General features: G+C 36.8%; 1 protein-coding gene across 4 annotated transcripts in view; it reads right to left on the bottom strand.

Moving 5' to 3' along the window:
* The window catches only part of RPS6KC1 (ribosomal protein S6 kinase C1), a gene marked incomplete at both ends in the record, with an annotated part of 199,113 nt that overhangs the window by 69,874 nt on the left and 104,669 nt on the right, over positions 1 to 24,570 (bottom strand). For 3 of the 4 annotated variants that reach the window (XM_079724834.1, XM_079724837.1, XM_079724835.1), the window contains 2 exons: positions 6,404 to 6,496; positions 16,143 to 16,258. In XM_079724834.1, coding sequence (XP_079580960.1) covers positions 6,404 to 6,496; positions 16,143 to 16,258 — 209 coding nt within the window. The remainder of the gene's footprint in view (positions 1 to 6,403; positions 6,497 to 16,142; positions 16,259 to 24,570) is intronic. The other variant, XM_079724836.1, reaches the window with a different exon arrangement.

The following is a 24,570-nucleotide window of genomic DNA, read 5'->3' as shown; positions in this document are numbered from 1 at the left end:
CATTTAGTTGTTTTTCCGGGGTTTCATCTTGTTCTTTCATCTGGTACATAGCCCTCTGCCTTTTCATCTTGTCTATCTTTCTGTGAATGTGGTTTTTGTTCCACAGGCTGCAGGATTGTAGTTCTTCTTGCTTCTGCTGTCTGCTCTCTGATGGATGAGGCTATCTAAGAGGCTTTTGCACGTTCCCTGATGGGAGGGACTGGTGGTGGGTAGAGCTGACTCGAGATTGACTTTTTTATTCAGCATAATGCCCTTGAGATCCATCCCAGTTGATGTGTGTATCAGTAGTTCATTTCTTTTTATTGCTGAGTAATATTACATGGTATTGATGCACCACAGTTTAACTGTTCACTTATTGTAAGACATTTTGGTTGTTTCCAGTTTTGGGCTAATACAAATAAAGTTTTGTAATAGGTGTGTAGTGATGACTCATCGTGATCTTATTTTGCATTTTGCTAATGACAGGTGATGTTGAACATCTTTTCATATGCTAATTTGCCATCGTTTAATCTGGTGAAATGGCTTTTTGTATCTTTTGTTAATTTTCTGGTTGTATTGTTTGGGTTTTTTAATGCTGGCTTTCAAGAATTCTTTATAGATTCTAGATGAGTCCTTTGTCATATATGTGGTTTGCAAATAAGTTCTCCTAGTCTGTAGCTTGTCTTTTCATTCTCTTAATGGGTTTTTCACAGACCAAAAGTTTTTAATCTTGATAAAGTCAACTTATCAATTTTTCCTTTTATGAATCATGCTTTCAGTGTCACATCTAAAACCTCTATAAACCAAGGCTTAGCTACTCAAGATTTTTTCCTCTGTTTACTTTGAGAAGTTACATAGTTTCACATTTCACATTTAAATGTATGATCCATTTGGAGCTAATTTTTGTATAACGTATGAGGTATAAGTTAAGGTTCATTTTTTTGCCAATAGACATCCAACTGTTCCAGCACTACTTATTAAAAAGATGATTCTTCCTACAAGGTCTGCTTTTGTACCTTTGTTAAAAGTCAGCTGGCTGCATTTGTGGGGCTATTACTGCATTCTCTATTCTACTCCATTGATTTATATGTCTCTCCCTATACCAATACTACACTGTCTTGATTACTATATAGCTATATGGTCTTGAAATCAAGTAAACTGTACCCACTTATTCTTTTTTCAAAGCTGTTTTAGCTATTATAGCTCCTATACTTTCCCAAGTAAATTTTAAAATAAGTTGGCCTATGTCTACAAAAAAAACTAGAATTTGACAGAAACTGTGTTAAAATTGTGTATTGATTTGGGGAGAATTTACATCATTTCCATCATTTCTATGTTGAGTCTTCCAGGCCATAAACAATGCACATTTCTCCAATTATTTAGACCTTTGATTTTTCTCATCAGTTTTGTACTTTACAGCATAAAAGTCTTGTACATATTTTGTTATATTAACACCTAAGTAGTTCAATATTTTTGGAGTGATTGTAAATGATATTGTATTTTTAATTCCAGTTTCTATGTGTTCACTGTTAGTATATAGAAATATAACATTTTTGTAAGCTGATTTTATATCTTGCAACCTTGCTGAATTCACTTATTAGTTCTAGTTTTTTGATAGATTCCATGTTTTTATATGTGTAGAACATCATGTCTCCTTCAAATAGGGTCATCTGTTTGCTTTCTTTCCAATTCATATGCCTTTTATTTCTTGATCTTGCCTAGTAGTACTGTTTAGAACTTCCAGTACTATGTTTAATAGGTGTGCTAAGAATATGCCTTGTACCCAACCTTAGGGTAAAGCATTCAGTCATTCATCATTAACTATGGTATTAGCTGTGAAATTTTTATAGATATTCTTAACCAAGTTGAGGAAGTTCCACTCTATTCCTAGTTTTTAGAGAGATTATTTTTTTAAATCATGAATCGGTGTTGAATTTTTCAAATGCTTTTTCTGCATCAATTGGTACACTCATACAATTTTTCCTCTTGTTAATGTGGATGGATTACACTGATTCATTTTCAAACACTGAACCAACCTGGCATCCCTGAAATCAACCCCACTTGGTCATGGGACATAATTCCTTTTACATACTGCTGACTTCTATTTGCTAATATTTTGTTGAGGACTTCTGTATCTGTGAATATTGGCCTATAATTTTCTTTTTTGTACTGTCTTTGATTTTGGTATTAGGACAATAGTAGCCTCATAAAATGAACTGGGAACTGATCCACCTTCTTCCATTATCTGGAAAAGAATATAAAGAATCGGTGTCAATTCTTTAAAATTTTGGTAGAATTCTCCAGTGAAACCAGTTGAGCCCCAAGATTTCATTTTAGGAATTTTTTTTTATTGTAAATTCAATTCTCTTAATAGTTATAGGGCTATTCAAATTATCCATTTCGTATTAGGTTATAGTCTACACTTTTCTACAAATTGGTGCACTTCATCTAAGTTATTATATTTTTTCCCAATAGCAAGCCAACCCAAGAATTCTACCTAGCAAGCATCAGATAAAGTTGGGAAGCTATCTCAATTACAAAATGCCAAGGCACTTGAAGTAATAGTTTTAGGTTTACACTATGTGGCATCTCTTATAACAGTGACTTATAAAGCATCCCACTGAAGCTGTTTTTCAAGGAGTGGCAACGTTATTTGGGCAATCCAACCATACCATCCTCACTGCACCACATGCAGAATGACTCTCCAGTTACACCCAAACCAGAAGAGTTAACTGGATGTGAAGGGATCACATCTTGGTATTTTTACTCTGATGTTCCAGTCAGTGTTCCTCCTAGCCTTTTTTTTTTTTTAACTCTGTTTAAAACTCACAAGAAGTTGCAAAAATAAGAGTCCCATGTACCGTTCACCCAGCTTCTCCTGATGGTGACATCTTATATACCTATAGCACAGTATCAAAACCAGGAAACTGACATTAGTACATTACTAGATTATGGATTCCTTTATCCTTTTTATAGATAAGCTATATAATAGTGAACTTTCTCAGAAACTCTCCCAACACTTGGGCATCCTATTAGCAATCAAACTACCAATCCAGACCTCTAATTCAACTGCAAACTACCTATATATAAACAATCCTTCTACACACAAACATATACATACTCTATATATTCATACCTCACACACAGAAACACAAAAGTTTGCATCCACACATGCACAAACTTATATGAAAACAACAGCAATCCCACCCTTCTTATCTGAGTACTGTATTTCACTAATTTCTACTTTCCCTAGCTATTACTACATGAAGACTATGTGTAAATGAGTCTGAGGGCTAAAAGAAATCTTTAAAAGTTATCTAACATAAAAATCCATCCAATGCTTGATTCCTTGTACAACATCCTCATCAATGACCCTTCAGCCTTTACTTGAGTACTTCTAATGACAAGAAACAAATAAGATATGAAGGAATCCAATCCACCTTTGGTCAATCCTAATTCTTGAAAGGTATCTCTAATCATTAGCCCAAAACTTAAAAATCTGTACTCATTTACTTCTAGTTGTATCCTTTGGGGGATATGAACAAAAAAGGCTTATCCCTCACTGTCTTTCTCCCAGGAAAGACAGATGCCCTATTTTGCCTAAGATGTCCTAGTTTGCATCTATTGCTCTGGCATACTTAATAACCCCTTTTACCTTCAAGATCTGAACAGAACATTATATATTCACTCTATCCTGTATAGCCCTCAAAAATATGAAGACCACACGTTTTTATTAGGTTAACCTCATTTTTCAGCTCTTCTTTGTATGATACAATTTTGAGGGCCTTCTCTAGCCTTATCATTCTTGCTTCTGAATGCACACCAGCTTATTGATATTCCAAGAGCTTAAGTTCCTTGTCCCATATATATACTAATGAAAGATTTTCTAATCCCAGTTAAAGAACAGAAAGTCACTTACACCCCTTTGAATTCTAGACCAAGATACAGCATTGCAATTACTGTGCCTCTGGGTAAAGACATCTGAGTGTCTTGAACCATACTAGGTAGCAGTCTCACATTATACCAGTAGGTGTCACTCTATATATGATATATTTAAAGTTATTTAAGTCTCAATTTCATTCATTCAACAAATTTTTATTAAGCATCCATTATGTGCCAGGCATGATTCTAGGTGTTATGAGATTATAGAGGTGAACAAGACATGATCTTATTTTCATGGAGCTTACAGGCTAGATATTAATGAACAAATCTGCTTTATTTACTTTATATATAAAAGTCTATAAAATTCTATTCCTAGGGAAATTTTATTTTCCTGAGTTATTAGATAATAACACTCAAAATAACTCATGAAGAACATATTAATGAAACAGAATCAGAGCGGTACAGGTGAGATTAATGTATCCAGTGTATTTTCTAGCTGTTTGAATCGATACAACACTTCTCTTCCAAATTTCAAGTTTCTAAAACCCAAACTTTAGGTATCCCTCATTACAGTGGGGAGGAATTTATCTTAAAAAACAATTCAAAACACAACATTGTAAAGCAATTATATTCCAATTTAAAAAAAATGCACATTTAAAAAAAATCTACCTATTCATGTTTTTACAAAGGAGAGACTGGTATACAAATTTTTAAAGATTATTTGTAAAGCTTATTAATTCCCAAGTTCATATTTCCTTGTTTCTACTTAGAAAAGTTAAAATGTCCCCTTCTAAATACCAATATACTCCCCAGGTTAATAGAACAAAGACAGTAATGAATTATGCCTCAGCATAGAATTTAGAAATTCTTCTACTGTCAACATCCTTATTTGGATACATGTGAGACTCATAGCAATTATCAGGACTTAAAGGTGATCTACTCATGATTAGAGCACTGCAATGAAAGGTCACACTTTGTCAAAATAAACAGATCTAAGAGAAGGAGGAGACACTGTACATCAAAAAAGTATATTTGCCTGCACAGAAATCCAAGAACCTTTCATTAATCCAAGAACTATTTAATTGTTATTTTACTTCTCTGTATTCTCAAATAGAATGTTCTCTAAACTGGAAAGGCTAGGAAAAACATGGTTAAGGAAACATTTCAGGCTCAAAAGTCCTACTGCTTCAAATTCTTTAACTTCAAAATTCAGTCAAATAAATCTATTTGAGAAAAATGATGCTTAGAAGAATTTAATAAGACCTGACAGCTTCATGTAATATCCAACCTACTGTTTATTTTGAAATACCTCAAACTCTTATTAGTTACTGTTCAAATTACCTGAAATATACTGCATATTGTTCAATTTTAGCATGGACTCACATGCATACTTTAGAACACAAGAAGTACTCAATGAACATGAAGTTATAAATAAACACTAAGGTGCTTCATAAAACAAGGTTAACATAAAAAAGATTAAATTAATTTATACCTAATATTAAAGCATTTTCTTTCACTTTGAAAGGTAAAGTGGTGGTTGACCAAATATATGTAAAACACGGTTTACTGTGTATGTTTTTTTCTTTCTTTTTTTTTTTTGCAGTACGTGGGCCTCTCACTGTTGTGCCCTCTCCCCTTGCGGAGCACAGGCTCCGGATGCACAGGCTCAGCGGCCATGGCTCACGGGCCTAGCCGCTCCATGGCATGTGGGATCTTCCCGGACCGGGGCACGAACCCGTGTCCCCTGCATCGGCAGGCAGACTCTCAACCACTGCGCCACCAGGGAAGCCCTGTGTATGATTTTTTAATTACATTTGTAAACTCTCTGACAGGCTCAGTACTGTTAATGTCTGGCATATCTGAGATGTCACCAAATTTGGGGAAACTCAATGGCAGAGACCTCTGTTATCGCAGTACTTTTATTCCAAATATAAAAATGCGTGTGTGCAAAAGGGGGGTTAGTGTATTGGAAAAAGCACAGCTTTTGGTGTCACAACGATCTACGTTTGAATTTCAGTACCACCCTAAATAGCTATGTGATTTCTGGGCAAGTTACTTAAACTGTTCTAAGCATCGCTTTTCCACCAACATGCAAATAACAGGTTGGATAGGATTAATACATTGTTTATATTATATAAATGCCTAATACATGGTTTGATACATAGCAGGTACTCAAGAAATGGTATTTATTAGGAGAATGTCATTTTTTTTTGACCATTAGATTGACTATACCAGTTAATGTTGAACAACTACTGACTCACTAGTTTTTATAACTATAACAGGTTTATAAAACCAACCCCCTCACTAGACTGAATGCCAACAAATAAGCACCTTCTCCTTTAACACAAGTATATTTTGCATGACCTTACATGAATTGCTTAGATAAAAGCTTTTTCTCTTCTCTTTTGTTATTTTAAAGCGCAGATGCATTTGAGTCATTTTCTCCTTTTGTTTCATATCCTTAAGATCCAAAGCTTCAAAGACATAATGTCAGCATGCATCGATTTATGACTGAACTCTTGAAGAGACACTGAAGAATTACCTTGTCAATCACCCCAAGGACTCTGAAGGCCTTCAGCTCCTCGGCAGGGCTCCTTAGGTTCCAAGGGGGCCTTGAACTTAGTGATCCTGGAGGCTAATGGAAGATATCAAAGATTATACATCAATCAGGGAGGTGCTTGAAGGAAGACTGCCTGCTGAAGCAAATGTCAGGCCAAAGGAACTAAATTTATCATAAATCAGAGAATGGAAAGATGAAAGGAGGAAATTTCTATTTGTCTGGAATGTAAAATAAAAAAATAATAAAATCAAAAATGAAGAAAATCAAGAAAACAGTTGCAAGTAAATAAATCATAACATTGAAAACAAAATTTTAAAAAGAAAAATTAATGAGCTGATATAGTTTCCAGAGCAACAATGCAATTCAGAACTGTATAGCTGTAATGAAACTTTGTAACAAATGGCTAACTGAGCCAACAATCAATCACAGCCTTATATTTACCCCAGAAGGCTCAAGAGTAATTTAGAAGGAGGGGACTAAAACAAATGTAACAACAGATAAACTTGGGGAGGGAAGGAGCATAAGTCATTTTCTCTCATCATAAAACTACAGTCCTTTAATGTTACTTTATAAATATATACTAGGTATGTTAAGAGGGATTGGCAAATTCAAGTTCAATCAGAATTGCCAATAATGGTGAAAAATTAAGAAACTCTGTCATATAACCAATAATTATTAGAACTGAGATTGTGTAAGCCTAGAAAAGAGATGATTTACAGAAGAAAGAAAATATTTTTTAATATTTGAACGTTCAAATCTGTGATGTTGGAAAACTTAGTCTGTTCGCCACAAAAATAAGTCCAAAAAAGATCAGTGAATAAGGAAGGGATATTTCAGTAGCACATGCAATGAAAGAATAATCCTAACTTTCCATCCATTGGTCTTAGTTTTTCCCTATCAGTAAAGTAAAACATTAGACTAGATAAACTCTAAAGATGTCTCCATTTGGCATTTACAACCAGAAAGCAATGTTTTATTAATCCTTATATTAAAATGGTGATGCTGCAAAGGATGCCAGGACACACAAAGCCTTATTATTCCCTCAAAGCAGACCTTTTTGTTGTAAAAAGTCTGTTAGAATATATAGGAAACATTTATCATCCCCATGAGTAGACAATAAATATCCTGGTTAACCAAATGTCATGATTACCAGAGCTACTGAGTTACATTTTTGATACTTCAAGTCCTAGTGCAACTCAGCATCACTAGACAAGAAGCTCCTTGAGAACAGGAAATATGCCTTATTCATCTTTATATTCACAGTGCCTAGCATGTTGGTTGGAAGCAAAGAGAAAGAGAAGAAAAGAGAGGAAGAAGGAAGAGAGGAGGGTAACAAGTGAGGGAGGTTGCATAGACAAATTAGGTGTCTTTTACAAATGGGGAAAACTGTCACTTTGTGAAATTTTCTAAAAGCAGCAATCCTAATTGCTTTCAAAAATTTTTTTGTTTTTAGGTTTAGTAAGCAAATACTAACTTCAATATGCCTAAAGAGGTGGTATTTAATTTTTTTTAAAAAAGACAACTTTTTATCTTTTAAAGAGACTTAACTTGAGAATGCTGGTGACAGTGGCAACTGGACAGGATGATAATCTTTTCTCTTTTTTTAAGTACATTTCTCTTTTTTTATGTTTTTTAAAATTTTATTTTATTTTATTTATTTATTTTTGGCTGTGTTGGGTCTTTGTTCCTGCATGCAGGCTTTCTCTAGTTGCGGCGAGCAGGGGCTACTCTTCATTGCGGTGTGCGAGCTTCTCATTGCAGTGGCTTCTCTTGCACAGCACAGGCTCCAGGCGCGCGGGCTTCAGTAGTTGTGGCATGCGGGCTCAGTAGTTGTGGCTCGCGAGTTCTAGAGCTCAGGCTCAGTAGTTGTGGCGCACGGGCTTAGTTGCTCTGCAGCATGTGGGATCTTCCCGGACAAGGACTTGAACCCGTGTCATCTGCATTGGCAGGTGGATTCTTAACCACTATGCCACAAGGGAAGCCCGATAATAATCTTTTTAAAGCTATTTAATTTCTACTTCTAGGATATGTTTCCAAAAAATTCCTTTTTAATCTCACTTTATTAGGTGCTGAGTTGGATGACATAAAACACAGATACATCTCTGCCTCCCTAAACTCCAAGGGGTATTTTTAAGGATAGAAAAACATTTAGCAGAGTATTTTAATAGACATATAACAGAAATAGTCTCTTCGCTCTTAATCTATATTATTTTATCTTCATACCTCACCCTGGCCTGAGTGTAGTACTTACAAGAAGTTATTATTATAATCCCCATTTTACAGATAAATAAAAGGAAGTTCAGAATGGTTGGGTGTTTACCGTCAGAAAGAGCAGTGAAAGATCCTAGGCTAGACCCCAACTCCTTACTCTATTGCTTGCAGTCCTTCTGCTACACAACACATTCTGATAATTAAGAATTCATCTCCCCCTACTCTATTACCAAGTAAGAACAAGAACTGCTTGTGATTTTGGTGATAGGAATGGTTAGGAAAAGTTATAGGAGGAAAAAGAATACTTTAAGTGATAACTTATCCATTACATTCATCTTTGAAAATATAGCCAAACACGTCCAACATCCCTATCTGCTACTTATCCCTCTTATTCAGTAATGTCATTGGATCTTTCAGTTTCCAAAGAAAGTTATCAGTTCACTTTAGCAACCTCAACAGCAAAGACAGCAAACCACAAAATCTCTACTGTGCCTTTCAATAAATTACTGTGTGCCCACTATGTGCATGATAACTGAAAGGGATATAAATCATCAAAAAACACCATCCCAGGACTTCCCTGGTGGTCCAGCAGTTAAGACTCTGCGTTCCCAATGCAGGGGGCTCGGGTTCAATCCCTGGTCAGGGAACTAGATCCCGCATGCTGCAACTAAGAGCCCACATGCTGCAACAAAGAGCCCGCATGCCGCAACTAAGAGCCCGCATGCTGCAACTAAAGATCCCGTACGCCGCAACTAAAGATCCCGTATGCTGCAACTAAGACATGGCACAGCCAAATAAATAAATATTAAAAAAAAAAAAAGACATGGTCCCTAGCTTCAAGACGTTTACAACTTACCTGAGGAGATAAGCCAAATACATGAAAAGTTAAGTAACAATACATTTTTTAAAAACATAAGACAATAGAGATAAGTCACTAGTTTATCACGTGTCTGATAACCTGTGGTCTCAGAAAGAAGTGGAATCAAAGGGGATTTTAAATGTTATGTAGGAATTAGGTTAGGAAAGGATATTATACATAGGATTGGGGAAAAAAGAACTCTCTTGGTGGGGAAAAAAATGTTCAAATTGTAGAACAAAGGAAAATAAAATTGCACTTTTAAGGTTGGTCAGTTTTATTGACTTTAACAGGCCTTGAATGCCAGGGAAAAAAGTCTGGACTATGTTTTCCAGACTCTAGAAAACAACTTTTTGTATGAGAAGCAACCCAACGAAAACAGTGATTTAGTAAGGTTACTTTTGCAAAGACAGGAATGGTGAAATTGTAATGGGGAAAGACCAAAGGCAAAGTGATCATTCAAGTTCTCTTTCTACTTTAACCATCTATAAAAGTTTAAGATCAGAGAAATGAACAAAGAAAGATCATGAAATAAAACCATCAATAAAAAATCCTGTATTTCTGATATGCAGTGTTTAAATTGGGTAGAATCCCTATAGATCTATTCCTTTTTTAGATGGCAAAAGGAAACATAAATCCACAGAATTTTAAGAAAAGAAAGAGACCGAGATCAAGTCCAACATTTTTTTTTTCAGATGAGAAAACTGAAAAGCAGCAAGGTTAAGCAATTTGTCTAAGATGACAAAACTAGGTAATAGACAAGAGGGGATTAAATCTTATTTATAAAATAATATAACATTGTTTAGGAAAACTTCAGCCGATGCTATTGGGGCAGGGTGGGGTGGAAATATTTCTAGGCAACATGGCTGATTTCCTTAAAGAAAAAAGTAAAAATTTCACTTATTTGTATTAGCTACTATATCAGAAGATGCCTAGAGAAGCAAGGAGTTCAAAACTTACAGAGGGTGAGGAGAAGGGAAAGGCAAGAATATATGATAGTCCAACAACCTTCAAAACCAAAGATGGCAAGTATATATCACTCAACTGCTCAAGCCAATGGCAAACTCTATTAGTCCCACACTCTGTCTTGCAATACAGCCACTACCAGTGGACTAGAGTTAGCACACTAGTAGAACCTATTTACTATTCCTGTTCAACACTGTCTAAATGGTTAAGTGAACCTTACCTTTGTTTACATTTTTGGTGTTTTTTAAAGCTGTTGTTTATCCTGCCCAGAGTCTCTTTCACTCGGTATTATTCCCTTTTCTCAATGAGATCTATCTCAATTCTTACCAATCTGTTAGTGAGGTACTTTTCAAACTTTAACATGCATGCACATCACCTGAGGACCTTGTAAAAATGGAGATTCGGATTCAGTAGTCTTTGGTGGAGCCTAAGATTCTGCATTTCCAAGAAACTACCAGGTGATGCTATGCTGCTGCTCCACCAACCACATGTGGAGTAGGGTTAGCTACTCATCCTTAAATAACCTGAGAGTGAGTCAGCATTATTTGGGAGGGAACAAGCAATCAAGGACAAAAGGAAAGCTCTACAAAGAACATATCAAGAATCCACGCTCTGAACCATGATAGCTAACTACACTAGTTCTGAATTTGGCTTCATCTTTCACTGGCAACCTATTAACCCTCAATACTCAGTTTCCTAAAAAAGTATCTCTTACATCACATTTCAAGCACAACTCTTAACTGCAGTCCTATTACTGATTTGGAATGCACCTGATTTCTATCTTTGCTTTGCCCATGTCTCACTAAAGGTGACACAACACTCATTTTAAAATATTTGCTAAAGAAGAATTGAGAAATACCAATAATAAGAGTAAACAAAATGCACAACAGAGAAATATTTTCAATATTATAGCAACTATACTCAAAATCCACAAAATATTCAGGAAAGCCATACATTCTACAGTTGTCCCTCAATATACACAGGGGATTGGTTCCAGGATCCCCACGAATACCAAAATCCTCAGATGCTCAAATCCCTTATTTAAAATGGTGCAGTATTTACAAATAACCTACACACATCCTCCCATATACTTTAAATCATCTCTAAACTACTTATAATACCTAAGGCAATGTAAATGCTATGTCAATAGTTGACAACAGGTGCCAAATTCAAGGTTTCTTAGAACTTTCTAAAATTTTTTCTCCCCAAATATTTTCAATCTGCAGTTGGTTTAATCCACAAATGTGGAACCCATGGGTTCACATGGGTTCCATGAGGGCCAATTGTAATTTCATTCGTACCTTGTAATTGCAAACAAAAAAAGGTATTCGTGCTTTAAAAAGTACGCAATCCTTTATGTCCTAAATTTAGACCATTTACTGTCTTTTTCTAAATTTCATTGATCTTAAGTTTTAAATTCCTAGAGCTAAAAATAGCAAATAAGCTATTTCAAGTCTTTTCCAGAGAAGTCCCCTCTAACACCAATTCTTAAATCATTCAAAGTCACCAACAATTTAAAAAAAAAAAAAAGGAAAAGAAACCCATCTCCTTTAGTTAAAACTACACCTTTAGTTCAAATAAAGCTCATTTCCTTTTTTTCTCAGACTTGCTCCTTAAGTTTCCTCAGAGCCTTTTAGTAATGAAGTAATGAAGAAAAGAAAGAGTAGGAGAGTGCTTTTGCTCCTTTCTGTCCTTTTTTGAAAAGGATATTATCACCAACGATGGGGAAATTCGGAACTTTTTTATTTACCACATAAGAGTCTCAAATAAACTCAATAAAGCAAAAGCTTGAACTACCACAGAAAACTCAGGTAAAGTGAGTCATGACCTAGACTGCACCAAAGGGAAAAACAGTAATCAACAAAAAATTTCAAATCCAAAAAGGATTCCTTTCTTTTCTTTTTTCTTTTTCTTTTCTTTTTTTTTTTTTTTTGTGGTACGTGGGCCTCTCACTGTTGTGGCCTCTCCCATTGCGGGGCACAGGCTCCGGACGTGCAGGCTCAGCGGCCATGGCTCACAGGCCCAGCCGCTCCGCAGCATGTGGGATCTTCCCAGACCGGGGTACGAACCCATGTCCCCTGCATCAGCAGGCAGACTCTCAACCACTGCTCCACCAGGGAAGCCCTTCCTTTATTTTCTTAATCAACCGGATGAGAAAGAAATATTTGCACATGTATTCAAGAAAGAAATAATATCTGCTCTGCACAGAATTTAAGATTTGCTAAAAATCATTTATATGATTCTCTCATTGTGTTGGTTGAAACTATTGCCCAAAGATGGTTAAAGAAGAGAAATAGTAAATTCACCAAGCTCATCCAGAACCTCTAGAAGACATTTAAGTTAAATTACAGATAAAAAATAATCAAGCATATCTGACCTAAATAAGGGCCAGATTTAATAGAGTAAAATACAAAAGTGAAAATAAAAAGCAAATCCTTACCCTAAAAGAAAAACATCTTGCTCTATCAAAAAAAACTCTTCTCTAACCTCCTTGCCTAAGAACTGAAAAAAAATCCTAGCATATCAAATCTGATTCACTAGGTACCCCTTTTTAACCCTTCCTGATACAAGTTTCCATTATTCTACATGGCTCTCACAATCCTCTCTAACTTTTGTTTCCTCAATTACGTACACATTTTACGTACAATTATGCTTTAGGGTTTGCAAGAGCAGAGACTGTGTCATATCTTTAATATAACTCCAAAGTATATCTAGTTTGATACTGTATACACGCAGAGTCATAACAGATGCTTAATGAATTTATATAAATCTAATACAATCAGCTTTCCTATACTAGATCTCTCTTTTTTTTATTTTCATTTGAAGCTATGCTTGAAGGAAAATTCTGACATATACTTCATGGTTCCTTTCTCCAAGTCTAAAGGTATACAGCAGGCTTTATATATTTATTTGCCTAATAAGTTATTGCTCCATAAAATGACTGTGGGGAACTGTAACAGGGGATACATAAATGGGGAGTTTGAATGAGTAAGTATAAGTAGAACATTCAAAGTTAACATTAATAGAAAGAACAGAATACTGCTGATTTTGACTCCCTAAAACTTTTAGAATATGGTTATCCCTTGAATAGCATGGGGTTGGGGTGCCAACCCTTCCCACAGTTGAAAATCCTAATATAACTTATAGTTGCCCTCTGTATCCACAATTCCTCCTGTATCCATGGATTCAACCAACTTCAGATTGTGTAGTACTGCAGTATTTACTGCTGAAAGAAATCCACGTGTAAGTGAACTGTTTAAACCCATGTTGTTCAAGGATCAATTGTATTTATATACAAGATGGATTTAGTAAAAGTTCATAGAGGCGCATCCTATTTAATACATTTATGAGTATCCCCAAAATGGACGGAGAATATACGCATCAGGATAGCACACAGGGTAGGTTGCCAACTCCACAGAAAATAAGAATTAGAGTCAAAGTAATGTTTACATAAATATTCCATTTAAAAATGATAAAATTCAGGGACTTCCCTAGTGGTGCAGTGGTTAAGAATCCGCCTGCCAATGCAGGGGACATGGGTTCGATCCCTGATCCGGGAAGATCTCACATGCCGCAGAGCAACTGAGCCCGTGCGCCACAGCTACTGAGCCCGCGTGCCACAACTACTGAAGCCCGCGCACCTAGAGCCCGTGCTCCGCAACAAGAGAAGCCACCGCAAGGAGAAGCCCGCACACCACGACGAAAAGTAACGCACGCTCGCCGCAGCTAGAGAAAGCCCACGTGCAGCAACAAAGACCCAACGCAGCCCAAAATAAATAAATAAAATAAATAAATTTTAAAAAAAGATAAAATAAAAAGATAAAACTCAATCCTGCCATTTGAAAAATGAATGGACCTAGAGGGTATTAGGCTAAGTGTCAGGGAAAAACAAATATTGTATGATTCCACTTACATGTGGAATCTAAAAGACAAAACAAATGAATAAACATAACAAAACAGAAACAGACTCATAAATACAGAGAACAGACTGGTGGTTGCCAGAGAAGGGAGGGGGTGTGAGTGAAATAGGTGAGGGAGATTAAGAGGTACAAACTTCCAGTTACAAAGTAAATAAGTCAGCATAAGGAATATAGTCAATAGTACTGTAATAACTTTATATGGTAACACATGATAACCAGACTTATCATGGTGATCATTTTGTAATGTATAAAAATATTGAATCACTATGTTGTACACCTGAAACTAATATAATATTATAAGTCAATTTTACTTCAATAAAAATAAAGTTTTTAATTTTAAAAATTAAAAATAAAATTCAATAGTGAAGCATTAAAGGAAATAATATAATTGAAACAACGATGAAAGAAAACAGGAAAAGATTAGCAAACAGAATACAGAGTCACAGTAATTAACAACCTGAAAATGAGTCAGCAGCTATCTTACTTAAATACATTTATTATGTTAGAACAAGTAACAAAAGTATATTACTTCCAAGTTGGAATATATGTTTTTGTTCTAAAAAGATTGGCCAAATGCTTAACAACAAAAATTCTTATACTAATAAGTACAGTTCTGATAACTGTATGTTTTAAAAGGTCACACAGAAAATGAAAAGGCCTCAGAAAAGCAGCAAAAAAAGTTTTAGTTGTCCAATGAACCAAGATTAAATAATGGGCTATTTTTAAACTAGAAAATTGAGACATTTTATAATTTTCAGAAAGTATAAAAAGCATTTAAAAATGTGGGAAAAGGTATATAAAGCAATATATGAGGGGAGATGAAAAATAGGGCTAATGCTTATTAAGCTAGTCTTAAAAGTTTGGCTTATAGGCTGGTCTTTTTATGAGGTAGGCACTTGAATGTTTACGTGTGAGTGCGCGTGCATCCACATATGAGTGATTTTTTTTAAACTCATTTAATCCTAACTACAGCCTAGCAAGGAATTACTATTATCCTCATTATTCAGATGTAGAAACTGAAGCTAAGAGGTGGAGTTAAGTATCTTGTCCAATCTTCCATGGCTTCAAGGGACAGAGTTGAGATGTGAACAAGCCTGCCTGCCTCTTAGATCAATTAAGAAAATAAACACTTTCTCCCACCTCTAGAAGGTATAACTCTTAAATTGCATCAGAAAAAAAAAACTTAGTTTCATATAAAGAAAAAAACAGAAAAATTTCTTCCAGAAATTTGCCAAATCCAGATGGACATAACATAAAACAATAATGATAAACCAAAATGTTTCTAATGTTTTAAACATTCACCTGCTTTCCAGACAAGGCTAGGGGTAGCCCCAAATAACCTAAATATCCCTGTTAGAATTATACCTTTATAATTCTAGGTGATCTATAGCTGCTACTTGTAGGACTTATGCTTAAATAATTAGTTTTAGCATGAATCAATAAATGGTACAGGAATGGTATAAGAATCATAACTTAACTTTAAAATTTTCAAATAAAATTCAGTATAAATTACTGTCATTCTACACATGGTGATATTAGGGATGGAGTAAAGAATAAAGGGCCGAGAAAGAGAAGGAGAAAGTGAGTCCCATTTTATTCCACTTCTGGTGGTGTGCTTTAATGCTTTTCTTCCCACCAACACCTTGTAAGAAAATCACTGATAAAATTCCAAAGACCAAAATGCTCAAACATTCTAGTTAGAAATAAAACTGAGAGACAAAACAGCAAAAATGTCTAAAGAAAATACAAAATGAAACATAAGACATACCTGAGATACATCATGAAGTTGAGGTTTCACATAAAGGCTAGAGAGACTCTCTGCTCGCATGAGATATTCTGCGGTTCTTCTCTTCACAGCTTCTCGACGAGTAGGGCTTGACTCTCCTAAAAGGAAAAAACAAAAGTCAGGACATGCGAAAAATAAATAAACTTTCTTTTATCCAAACTGAAGATTAACTTCCTTTTACCCAATTTACCACTTGTTCACATTTCTAACTGAAAAGAAGAGAGAGATCAAAATTGGAACAGACATCAAAGTTATTCATATCAGCAAGGTCTAAATATTACCCAGATGAATTTCATTTATCTAAATTCTGAAACACTCCTATTTAAATACATATAGAGAACTTGATGTATTTTATAAGAGGAGCCGATATATAAAGAATGTAATGTAAAAGGTCTGTGGACAAGAGACTAGCCTAGTCCAAACAGTATACGGTTGTCCAACTCAACAAATACGACTAAGTGCAAGAGACATTTAATAAAAGCTGTGACATGGATGTGATATGCTATAAAAGTACCACCAAACTGGAGAATAAAATTATTTAGGGTAACTCCAAATTCACTCTGATTTTTGTAAGCATCAGGGTTTATTCATTAATAACAAACTGTCACCCACCTTACAACTGAAAACAATAATGTGATTTAAATCCTTGTAATATATTATGTGAAAGTGAACAAGGATCATTTACCCTGTCTGGCTCTCAGTTTCCCTAAGGAAAGGATATCCAAAGTGGCCTCTAAGAACTCAAGATCTCAAAAAGGAGGTGTTACACTCCTGGATCTCCTCTCCAGAGTGGGATGATCCTATGCTTTTACTCATTTTATATACATACTCGACTATAATATAACATTTCATTTGAAGAAAGGATTCCATGGCTAAAAGTCAAAAAGTCTGAAACCACTGTACTATATGATGTCTAAGGTTCCTTTCATAAATAATATTCAATACTATTCATAACTCATTTTTATCAAAGCACTTAATACACAGTACTGTTTTTATAATTCACCCTATGCATCTTCTGAATGAAGTTAACCAAAATGTAAGTATCACAGAGTGGAAAGTACCCTGGATTACATTCCAGAAACCCTGGTTATCTGAACTCTGGCTCTGCCTCTCGTTAGTCATGCGTCCGACGATAAGTCATCTCAACTCTGTGAACCTCTTCCTCATTCTCTAAAATGGAAATATATACCTCAAATGACTGTAGAGATTAAAGTAGACAACATACATAAAAGGTACTACAACAGAGCCAGTGCTATAGGAAGCAATAAGTTGTAAAGGTTTTCAATCTTGGTTTTTCTCTCAAAACCAAATCTTACATAATAATGTCACCTGGTTTGCTGAATTAGAAGTGAACTGAATTACAATAAAGCAGATATTTTCCCCCAAGAGACTACAGGTGGAAAAACCTCTTCTTATTTCTGCCAGGAACAACATCTTCTATTTCTTCTGGGAAATGCCCCTTTCTCCTCCCCTTCATACTCCTCCACCTGTTCCCCCAACCACTACTAACCCTTAACAACATGGTTTGAATGAAAGCTGCTACTTTATTTCACATCTCAGCCCCTCTAGTCACCACTTGTCAGCCAAGGGTGAGCCTCCCTGTCACAGCAGGGCCAACCATAGAACCCCATCCTCTTGGCCACAGTTGGAGAAGGGAGAAATTGGCCCAACACAAACTGGACCAATCAGTCCTTCTGTGTTATTGACGCTGTAAGTAAGAGAGGGGGAACTGCCAGCAGCCATAGTTTCTGCCAAAGCAAAAAAAGAGACACAAATACCAGAGACCAAAAAAGAAAACCTAATGTGACTGGGGTCCCTGATTTCAGATGAGCCTACAATCCTGCCATTTGTTGCCTAAGGTAGTGGATTTTGTCACATGTAAACCAAAGAACACTGAATGAATACGGACCTCTAAGAAAAAGTACAGGGAATTCCCTGGTGGTCCAGTGGCTAAGACTCTGCACTCTCAATGCAGGGGGCCCAGGTTCGATCCCTGGGCAGGGAACTAGATTCCACATGCCGCAACTAAGAGTTCGCATGCCTCAACTAAAGATCCCGCATACCACAAGGATGATCCCTCGTGCCACAACTAAGACCCAGCACAGCCTAATAAATAAATAAATTTTTTAAAAGAAAAATTGCAACAAAGTTGGGATTGCAATTTTGCTTAAATACCTTGCCTTTCACAGCTTTTATCTTACAACTCCATCTCTTCTCTCCTTTATGAGTAGTAATTCACAAATATAACTGGTCGTGGTGAGGGATGGGGATCTCTACTGCCTTTTAACTGTGGAACAATCTATATTTATTAACACTCCAATTCCTCAAACCTCAAATAAAATGTCAGTATGCTTCCTGCCTCTGTCCTTAAAATTTACTTAATTTCTAAACCCAAGGTTTTTATTTTTACTCTGTTGAAAAATGGATATAATCTGTGAAAATCACCTAACTATAACATATTTTGAAGATAAAATGTGCCACGTAAATAAGAAACATTCACTACTTCGACACACTGCTCATTCTTAGTTTTGAGCTTATTGCTCATAGACTCCAACTGCTACTCCCATTACCATTAGCTCTTCTCATTGCAGGTTATACCTTTCAAGCCCTAATTTAAATCCCCATTTAGAATTTTTGGTTCTTCTTAGGCTCAACTCTAATAGAAACTATGGCAATTTAGGGTTTTTTTCTATTTAATTCAGTGTCATTAAGCTTTAATAAAACTTCAAATTTTTCTTTTTTCAAAAAAATTAACTTGAAATTTAAAAATGTCAATTATAAAACACCTAATTAAAGCTAGAGTTAAAACCATATTTTGTGGGCTTCTCTGGTGGCGCAGTGGTTGAGAGTCCGCCAGCAGATGCAGGGGAAACGAGTTCGTGCCCAGGTCCAGGAAGATCCCACATGCCACGGAGCGGATGGGCCCGTGAGCCATGGCCGCTGAGCCTGTGCGTCCAGAGCCTGTGCTCCGCAAAGGGAGAGGCCACAACAGTGAGAGGCCCCCGTACGGCAAAAAAAAAAAAAACGTATTTTGTAATCAAATTGCTGCTTTTTAAACTTTTGGTATTTCTGTTGCTTTCGAGGCAGTCACCATAGTAACAGAGAAACAAGAACCGGAAGCCAGCAGTTGAAATGGACTCCTGCTGATGATAGTGGTTCCGCTTCCATGGAAACAACAATGAAGTGATGGAAATACTGGAAGGCTTTTTAAATGTAACCTTAAATATACATACTATGCCTCGTTCCTTATCAGCCCCTTAAAAGTAGGTCACAAGCACTGCTGATCAATAGCAGCAGCCAAGGATGAAAACCACCTCTTGTAGATTTCTGCTGCAGGATACTTACTGAGGTTTTTGAGTATCAGAAAGGAAAAATTAATCTATCGATTTCCAGAATAATTCCAAGTAATCAACTTATTCATAAATATGACTTTAAACAGATTTTACTTGATCAAAATTTTTGACTAACCTTCTTAATTTCTTAATCTTCATTTTAAGACACACGCAGCATATAATGATTATTTTTCAAGGAAACTAGGTTACCTGGAATTAAACTTTTAATCCCATATTAGGTCATGTGGCTATTATTTCTTCAGTAATTTATCTAGGTAGACACTTAATAAATGCTTTTAAAAATGGATACGTATTTAACATTCTACCTAGGGACTTCCCTGGTGGTCCAGTGGTTATGACTTCGCCTTCCAATGCAGGGGGTGTAGGTTCGATCCCTGGTTGGGAAGCTAAGATCCCACATGCCTCGGGGCCAAAAGCCAAAACATAAAACAGAAGCAATATCGTAACAAACTCAATAAAGACTTTAAAAATGGTTCACATCAAAAGATCTGTAAAAAAAATAAAAATTCTACCTGAAGATAAACCAATACCTTCAATAAGTTCTCTACATTTCTGTTAATCATTCAGACAGAACAAGAATTTCCACTGTGCTTTGGCAGTCAAAAGAGAAAAACTGCTTCCATTATTTATTTACTAACCTTTATGTCAAAAAGTTCTGGTGTACCATAAAAGATGTCTTATATTTATATATTGTGTCAACCCATATTTCTTTACCTCAGATCAAGAGAAAGAATAGAATTAGGGTGATTATAAAGTGTGATTCATGAAAGAAGAGAGTGTACCTGAATAGAAATGAGCAATTTCAAAGTTGTCATTGAAAAATTTTGAAAACTGCTATCCAGCAGTCCAGAGCACCAACCCTGACTCAATTTACTAAGAGAAGTTATTATAGAAGGCACAATCTATAGATAATAGAATTGTGAAATTCTAATTTACCCAAGAGACCATCACCATTTGGTACTCCTTCACTATATCTAATTCATTTAATATATTACCTTCCTTTTATAACTAAGGAAATTGAGGCTCAGGGATGTGAAATGCCTTTCTCAGTCACAAAGTTAAATAAGAGCCTAAACCTAAACCAGATCTTATGCTACCACACTTGAAGTAACTGAATTTGAATTAGATTATTCTACTGTTACTGAGTAGAGCAAGAAAAAGACAGAGCACAGGACAAGTACAAGCGAGTATGGGAACAAAGATGAAGAGAAAATAAAGGTAAGGAGTTGAGGCAGGAGCCTATCAGACAAGATAGAGTAGAATCAGAGAGAAGGAAAGACTGAAGAAGATAGACAGGCACATGAGAAAATCAGAGCTATGAAGAGGTACAGATTTCACACTATGTAAAAGAGAATGGGCCTCTCTGAGAAAAACTGGGCTCTCAAACATCCTTGTAACCCAAGGATTTCCTTGGAAAACAAAGGTCCTTATTCATTTACCCATTTTTTTTAAAAAAAGGCATTTTTACTCACAGAAATAATGAAAATCAGTTTCACGAACTAGAATAAAAAGTTAATTCTTCCAATTCTGTTATTCTACCCTTAGTCACTAAAAAGAATATAGCTACTGCCTCATCACTGATTCAACAAAAGAAAAGCAATGTTAAAGGAAGAATTGACCACGTCAGACTTCTTGAAAGCCAGTATGTCTACATTTGTACTTTATGGGAAATTTTTAGGGATTTTCAAGAGTATTTTGACCATACTTGATTGTCTCCACATGCACAGAATTTAATCCCCATATAAGACTCTACTTAGTCACATCTTATATTCCTATCGCTACTCCACACTCTCCAGTAGGCCCTATTGGAGGCCCTATCACTTTACTCTTGGTCAAGCATGCTTGGTTTTCATTCAGATTTATCACATTAGAAAGAACATCCAAATCAACCTGGGTTTGCTGGGATAAGTTTTTGTTTGTTGGTGCTTCCTTTTTTTTTTTTTTAAACAACTTCAGTCACACAAAAGAATATGCCTGTTTGAGATGGCCTTGGTGGTTAGAGTTTTTTTTTAAGTGCTGATTTATTATATTCAATGGGTTTTTTGTTCTTTTCAGGTAAAGCCTACCATTTCTGACTTATGCTAAGTGTTCTGACAACAAAAGGCAACCTTGAGAAGAACTGTAATTTACGGTTCTACACATCACCCACAAATCTAGAGCCATCAGCCTTTCCGTGAATAACAAACCTGGTCAGTCAGGGAATCTGCTTCCCATTTGCATTTAAACAACCCCCTATTAATGTTTTTTCTAAACTAAGTGTTATGTGAACCCTAGAAGTTCAAAGAGTCACCAAAGAATAGTAAAAGCAATAGTTACAATAATAGTTGTGCCCAGGCACTGCCTCAACTATAATTGCTTTCAATGTTGTTTAAGCAGTTTTTCTGCCATTAGAAAAAGAAACAGGGCTTCCCTGGTGGCGCAGTGGTTGAGTCCGCCTGCCGATGCAGGGGACATGGGTTCATGCCCCGGTCCGGGAAGATCCCACATGCCAAGGAGCGGCTGGGCCCGTGAGCCATGGCCGCTGAGCCTGCGCGTCCGGAGCCTGTGCTCTGCAACGGGAGAGGCCACAACAGTGAGAGGCCCGCGTACCACAAAAAAAAAAAAAAGAAAGAAACAAACAGTCCAAAATGGAGCCACTAAGCCCATGTCACCAAACTTTAGAATACCTAACTTAATCGCAGTTTCAACCTTCCCCAGGACTGGAATCTTAACCAGTCAGTCTGGAACTTCCTCGTCAGCACCAGGGAGGTAACCAGCCAATAAACGTTTTTGTCTCCCAAAGGAAGGTGTCTTGCTCAAAATAATCTTTTTTTGTTTATGACTTCCTTGTCCCATCCCTCTCTGGCTTTAAAGACCTTTCCTTTTCTGGAGCTCCTTGGAGCTCCTTTCTACTTGCTGGATGGGATGCTGCCTGGTTCAGGAATCAATTAATAAAGTCAATTAGATCTTCAAATTTACTCAGCTGGATTTTGTCTTTTAACAGATATGGTGTCAGTGTCAGGGTCCAAAGTGAACAAACTTCTGATGGCATTTGAGGACAAGAAAGACAGGTGTGGTATCTGTGAACCCCTTTTTGTGTTCACTGTCTTTCTTTCAGCGGTCAGTTTCTCTCAATTCTGAGCTCCTTTCTCTTTGCATCAAGCTTCAGATATAAATGGCTTTCCTTTACAGGGCAAGACAGCTTGAGCTGGTAGACAGTTCTGCCCGGAACCCAGGTCCCTAGCTTTATAATGGACTGCAATTCTCAGGTTTTTGAGTGGAACCCCCAACCCTTAATTCTGTCCCAGGATCCACTTAGGTACTGTTAGTGGCAATATGCTGTTCCCTATTTATGTGGGGCCCCCAGTCCACAGCCCGCATTTGTTGAGATCTGCTGGTTCAATGTTTTCCCCAGTCCAAGGTCCAGCATCCCACACTGGGGAACTGGTATGGTACACACAGGGCCTTTTCTTGGTTAGGACTCAGTATATACTAAGGTACACATTTTTTTGCCTTACTTTATGTAGATAAAGGCTAAATGCTAATAGGAATCTCAGAAGTCAAAACAGCCTCAAAATTGACGCGTAAGGGTTGAGCATTTAAGATCTGTTAGAATACCCACCACCTAACTCAAAGACTCCCAAGTTAGGATAAGTTGGTCACAGAATGGGTAACTGACACTCAGTCACTTGCCAACCTTAAGAAAATTTCCACGCATAGAGGTACACTGTAAAACACCACATAATCCCCAACCCTATGACACACCCCTCTTTGGTATTAGTTTGGCTCCAAGAGACCCAAAGGCCTAGCTAAAAAAATAAAAACAATAATGGGATCCTTAAAATCCAAAGAGTTGGGCTTCCCTGGTGGCGCAGTGGTTGAGAGTCCGCCTGCCAACGCAGGGGACACGGGTTCGTGCCCCGGTCTGGCAAGATCCCACATGCCAAGGAACGGCTGGGCCCGTGAGCCATGGCCGCTGAGCCTGCGCGTCTGGAGCCTATGCTCCGCAACGGGAGAGGCCACAACAGTGAGAGGCCCACATACCGCCAAAAAAAAAAAAAAAAAAAAATCCAAAGAGTTAAGCACACCCTTCTGGCATACCTGCTTATTTTATGTCTAACAACTGCAATCCTGGAAACTGTAGATATCTACAAAAATGGCAAAATCTTACTAAAAACAACCTAGAATTACAGTGGCCATTATGGGGAACATTCCAATTAGACAAGATCATTCACTTAAGAAGTGCAATTAAAAGTAAGAGTTCCCCAATTAAACAAACAGAATAGGATACATACTTTAACTGGTATGCAGTAGCTTCCAAAGGCTTCAAAATGCCAAAAGAACTTTATTGAAAGTTTTGTTACAAAAAGCTAACAAAAAATTAAAGACACAAGAGGTACCTAAAACAAAGAACTATAAGACACAGGACTTCGCTGGTGGCGCAGTGATTAAGAATCCGCCTGCCAATGCAGGGGACAAGGGTTCGAGCCCTGGTCCGGGAAGATCCCACATGCCACGGAGCAACTAAACCAGTGTGCCACAACTACTGAGCCTGCGATCTAAAGACTGCGAGCCACAACTACTGAGCATGTGCGCCACAACCGCTGAAGCTCACGCGCCTAGAGCCCCTGCTCCGCGACAAGAGAAGCCACCACAATGAGAAGCCCGCGCACCGCAATGAAGAGTAGCCCCCACTCACTGCAACTAGAGAAAGCCCATGTGCAGCAACGAAGACCCAACACGGCCAAAAATAAATAAATAATAAATAAATAAATGTATTAAAAAAAAAAAGACAGACACAACTCCTACTGCCCCCTCCATCTTCCTTTATCAAGTACTCATTCTAGTAATCCTCTGTTTGAATTGTGTTTCCACTCTGAAGAGACTACAAGGCCATAAACAAAAGTCCGTCAAGTTAATGGCCATACAGGAACCCCTATACCTTTGAAAGAAAGACCCTGTAAGGATCTCTCTCAGAGGTAATGAGACTGAGGATTTTCTGGTAAATGCTACATCATTCCCTTAAACAACAATGGGGAAACGGAAATTAAAAATTAATTTAAAACCTTGCCAAATTC

This window comes from Hyperoodon ampullatus, assembly GCF_949752795.1.
Source record: "Hyperoodon ampullatus genome assembly, chromosome: 2".
In the NCBI taxonomy this organism is placed as follows: Eukaryota; Metazoa; Chordata; class Mammalia; order Artiodactyla; family Ziphiidae; genus Hyperoodon; species Hyperoodon ampullatus.
Note: the sequence above shows the minus strand (reverse complement) of the source record. Positions and strands in the feature narration are given on the sequence as shown.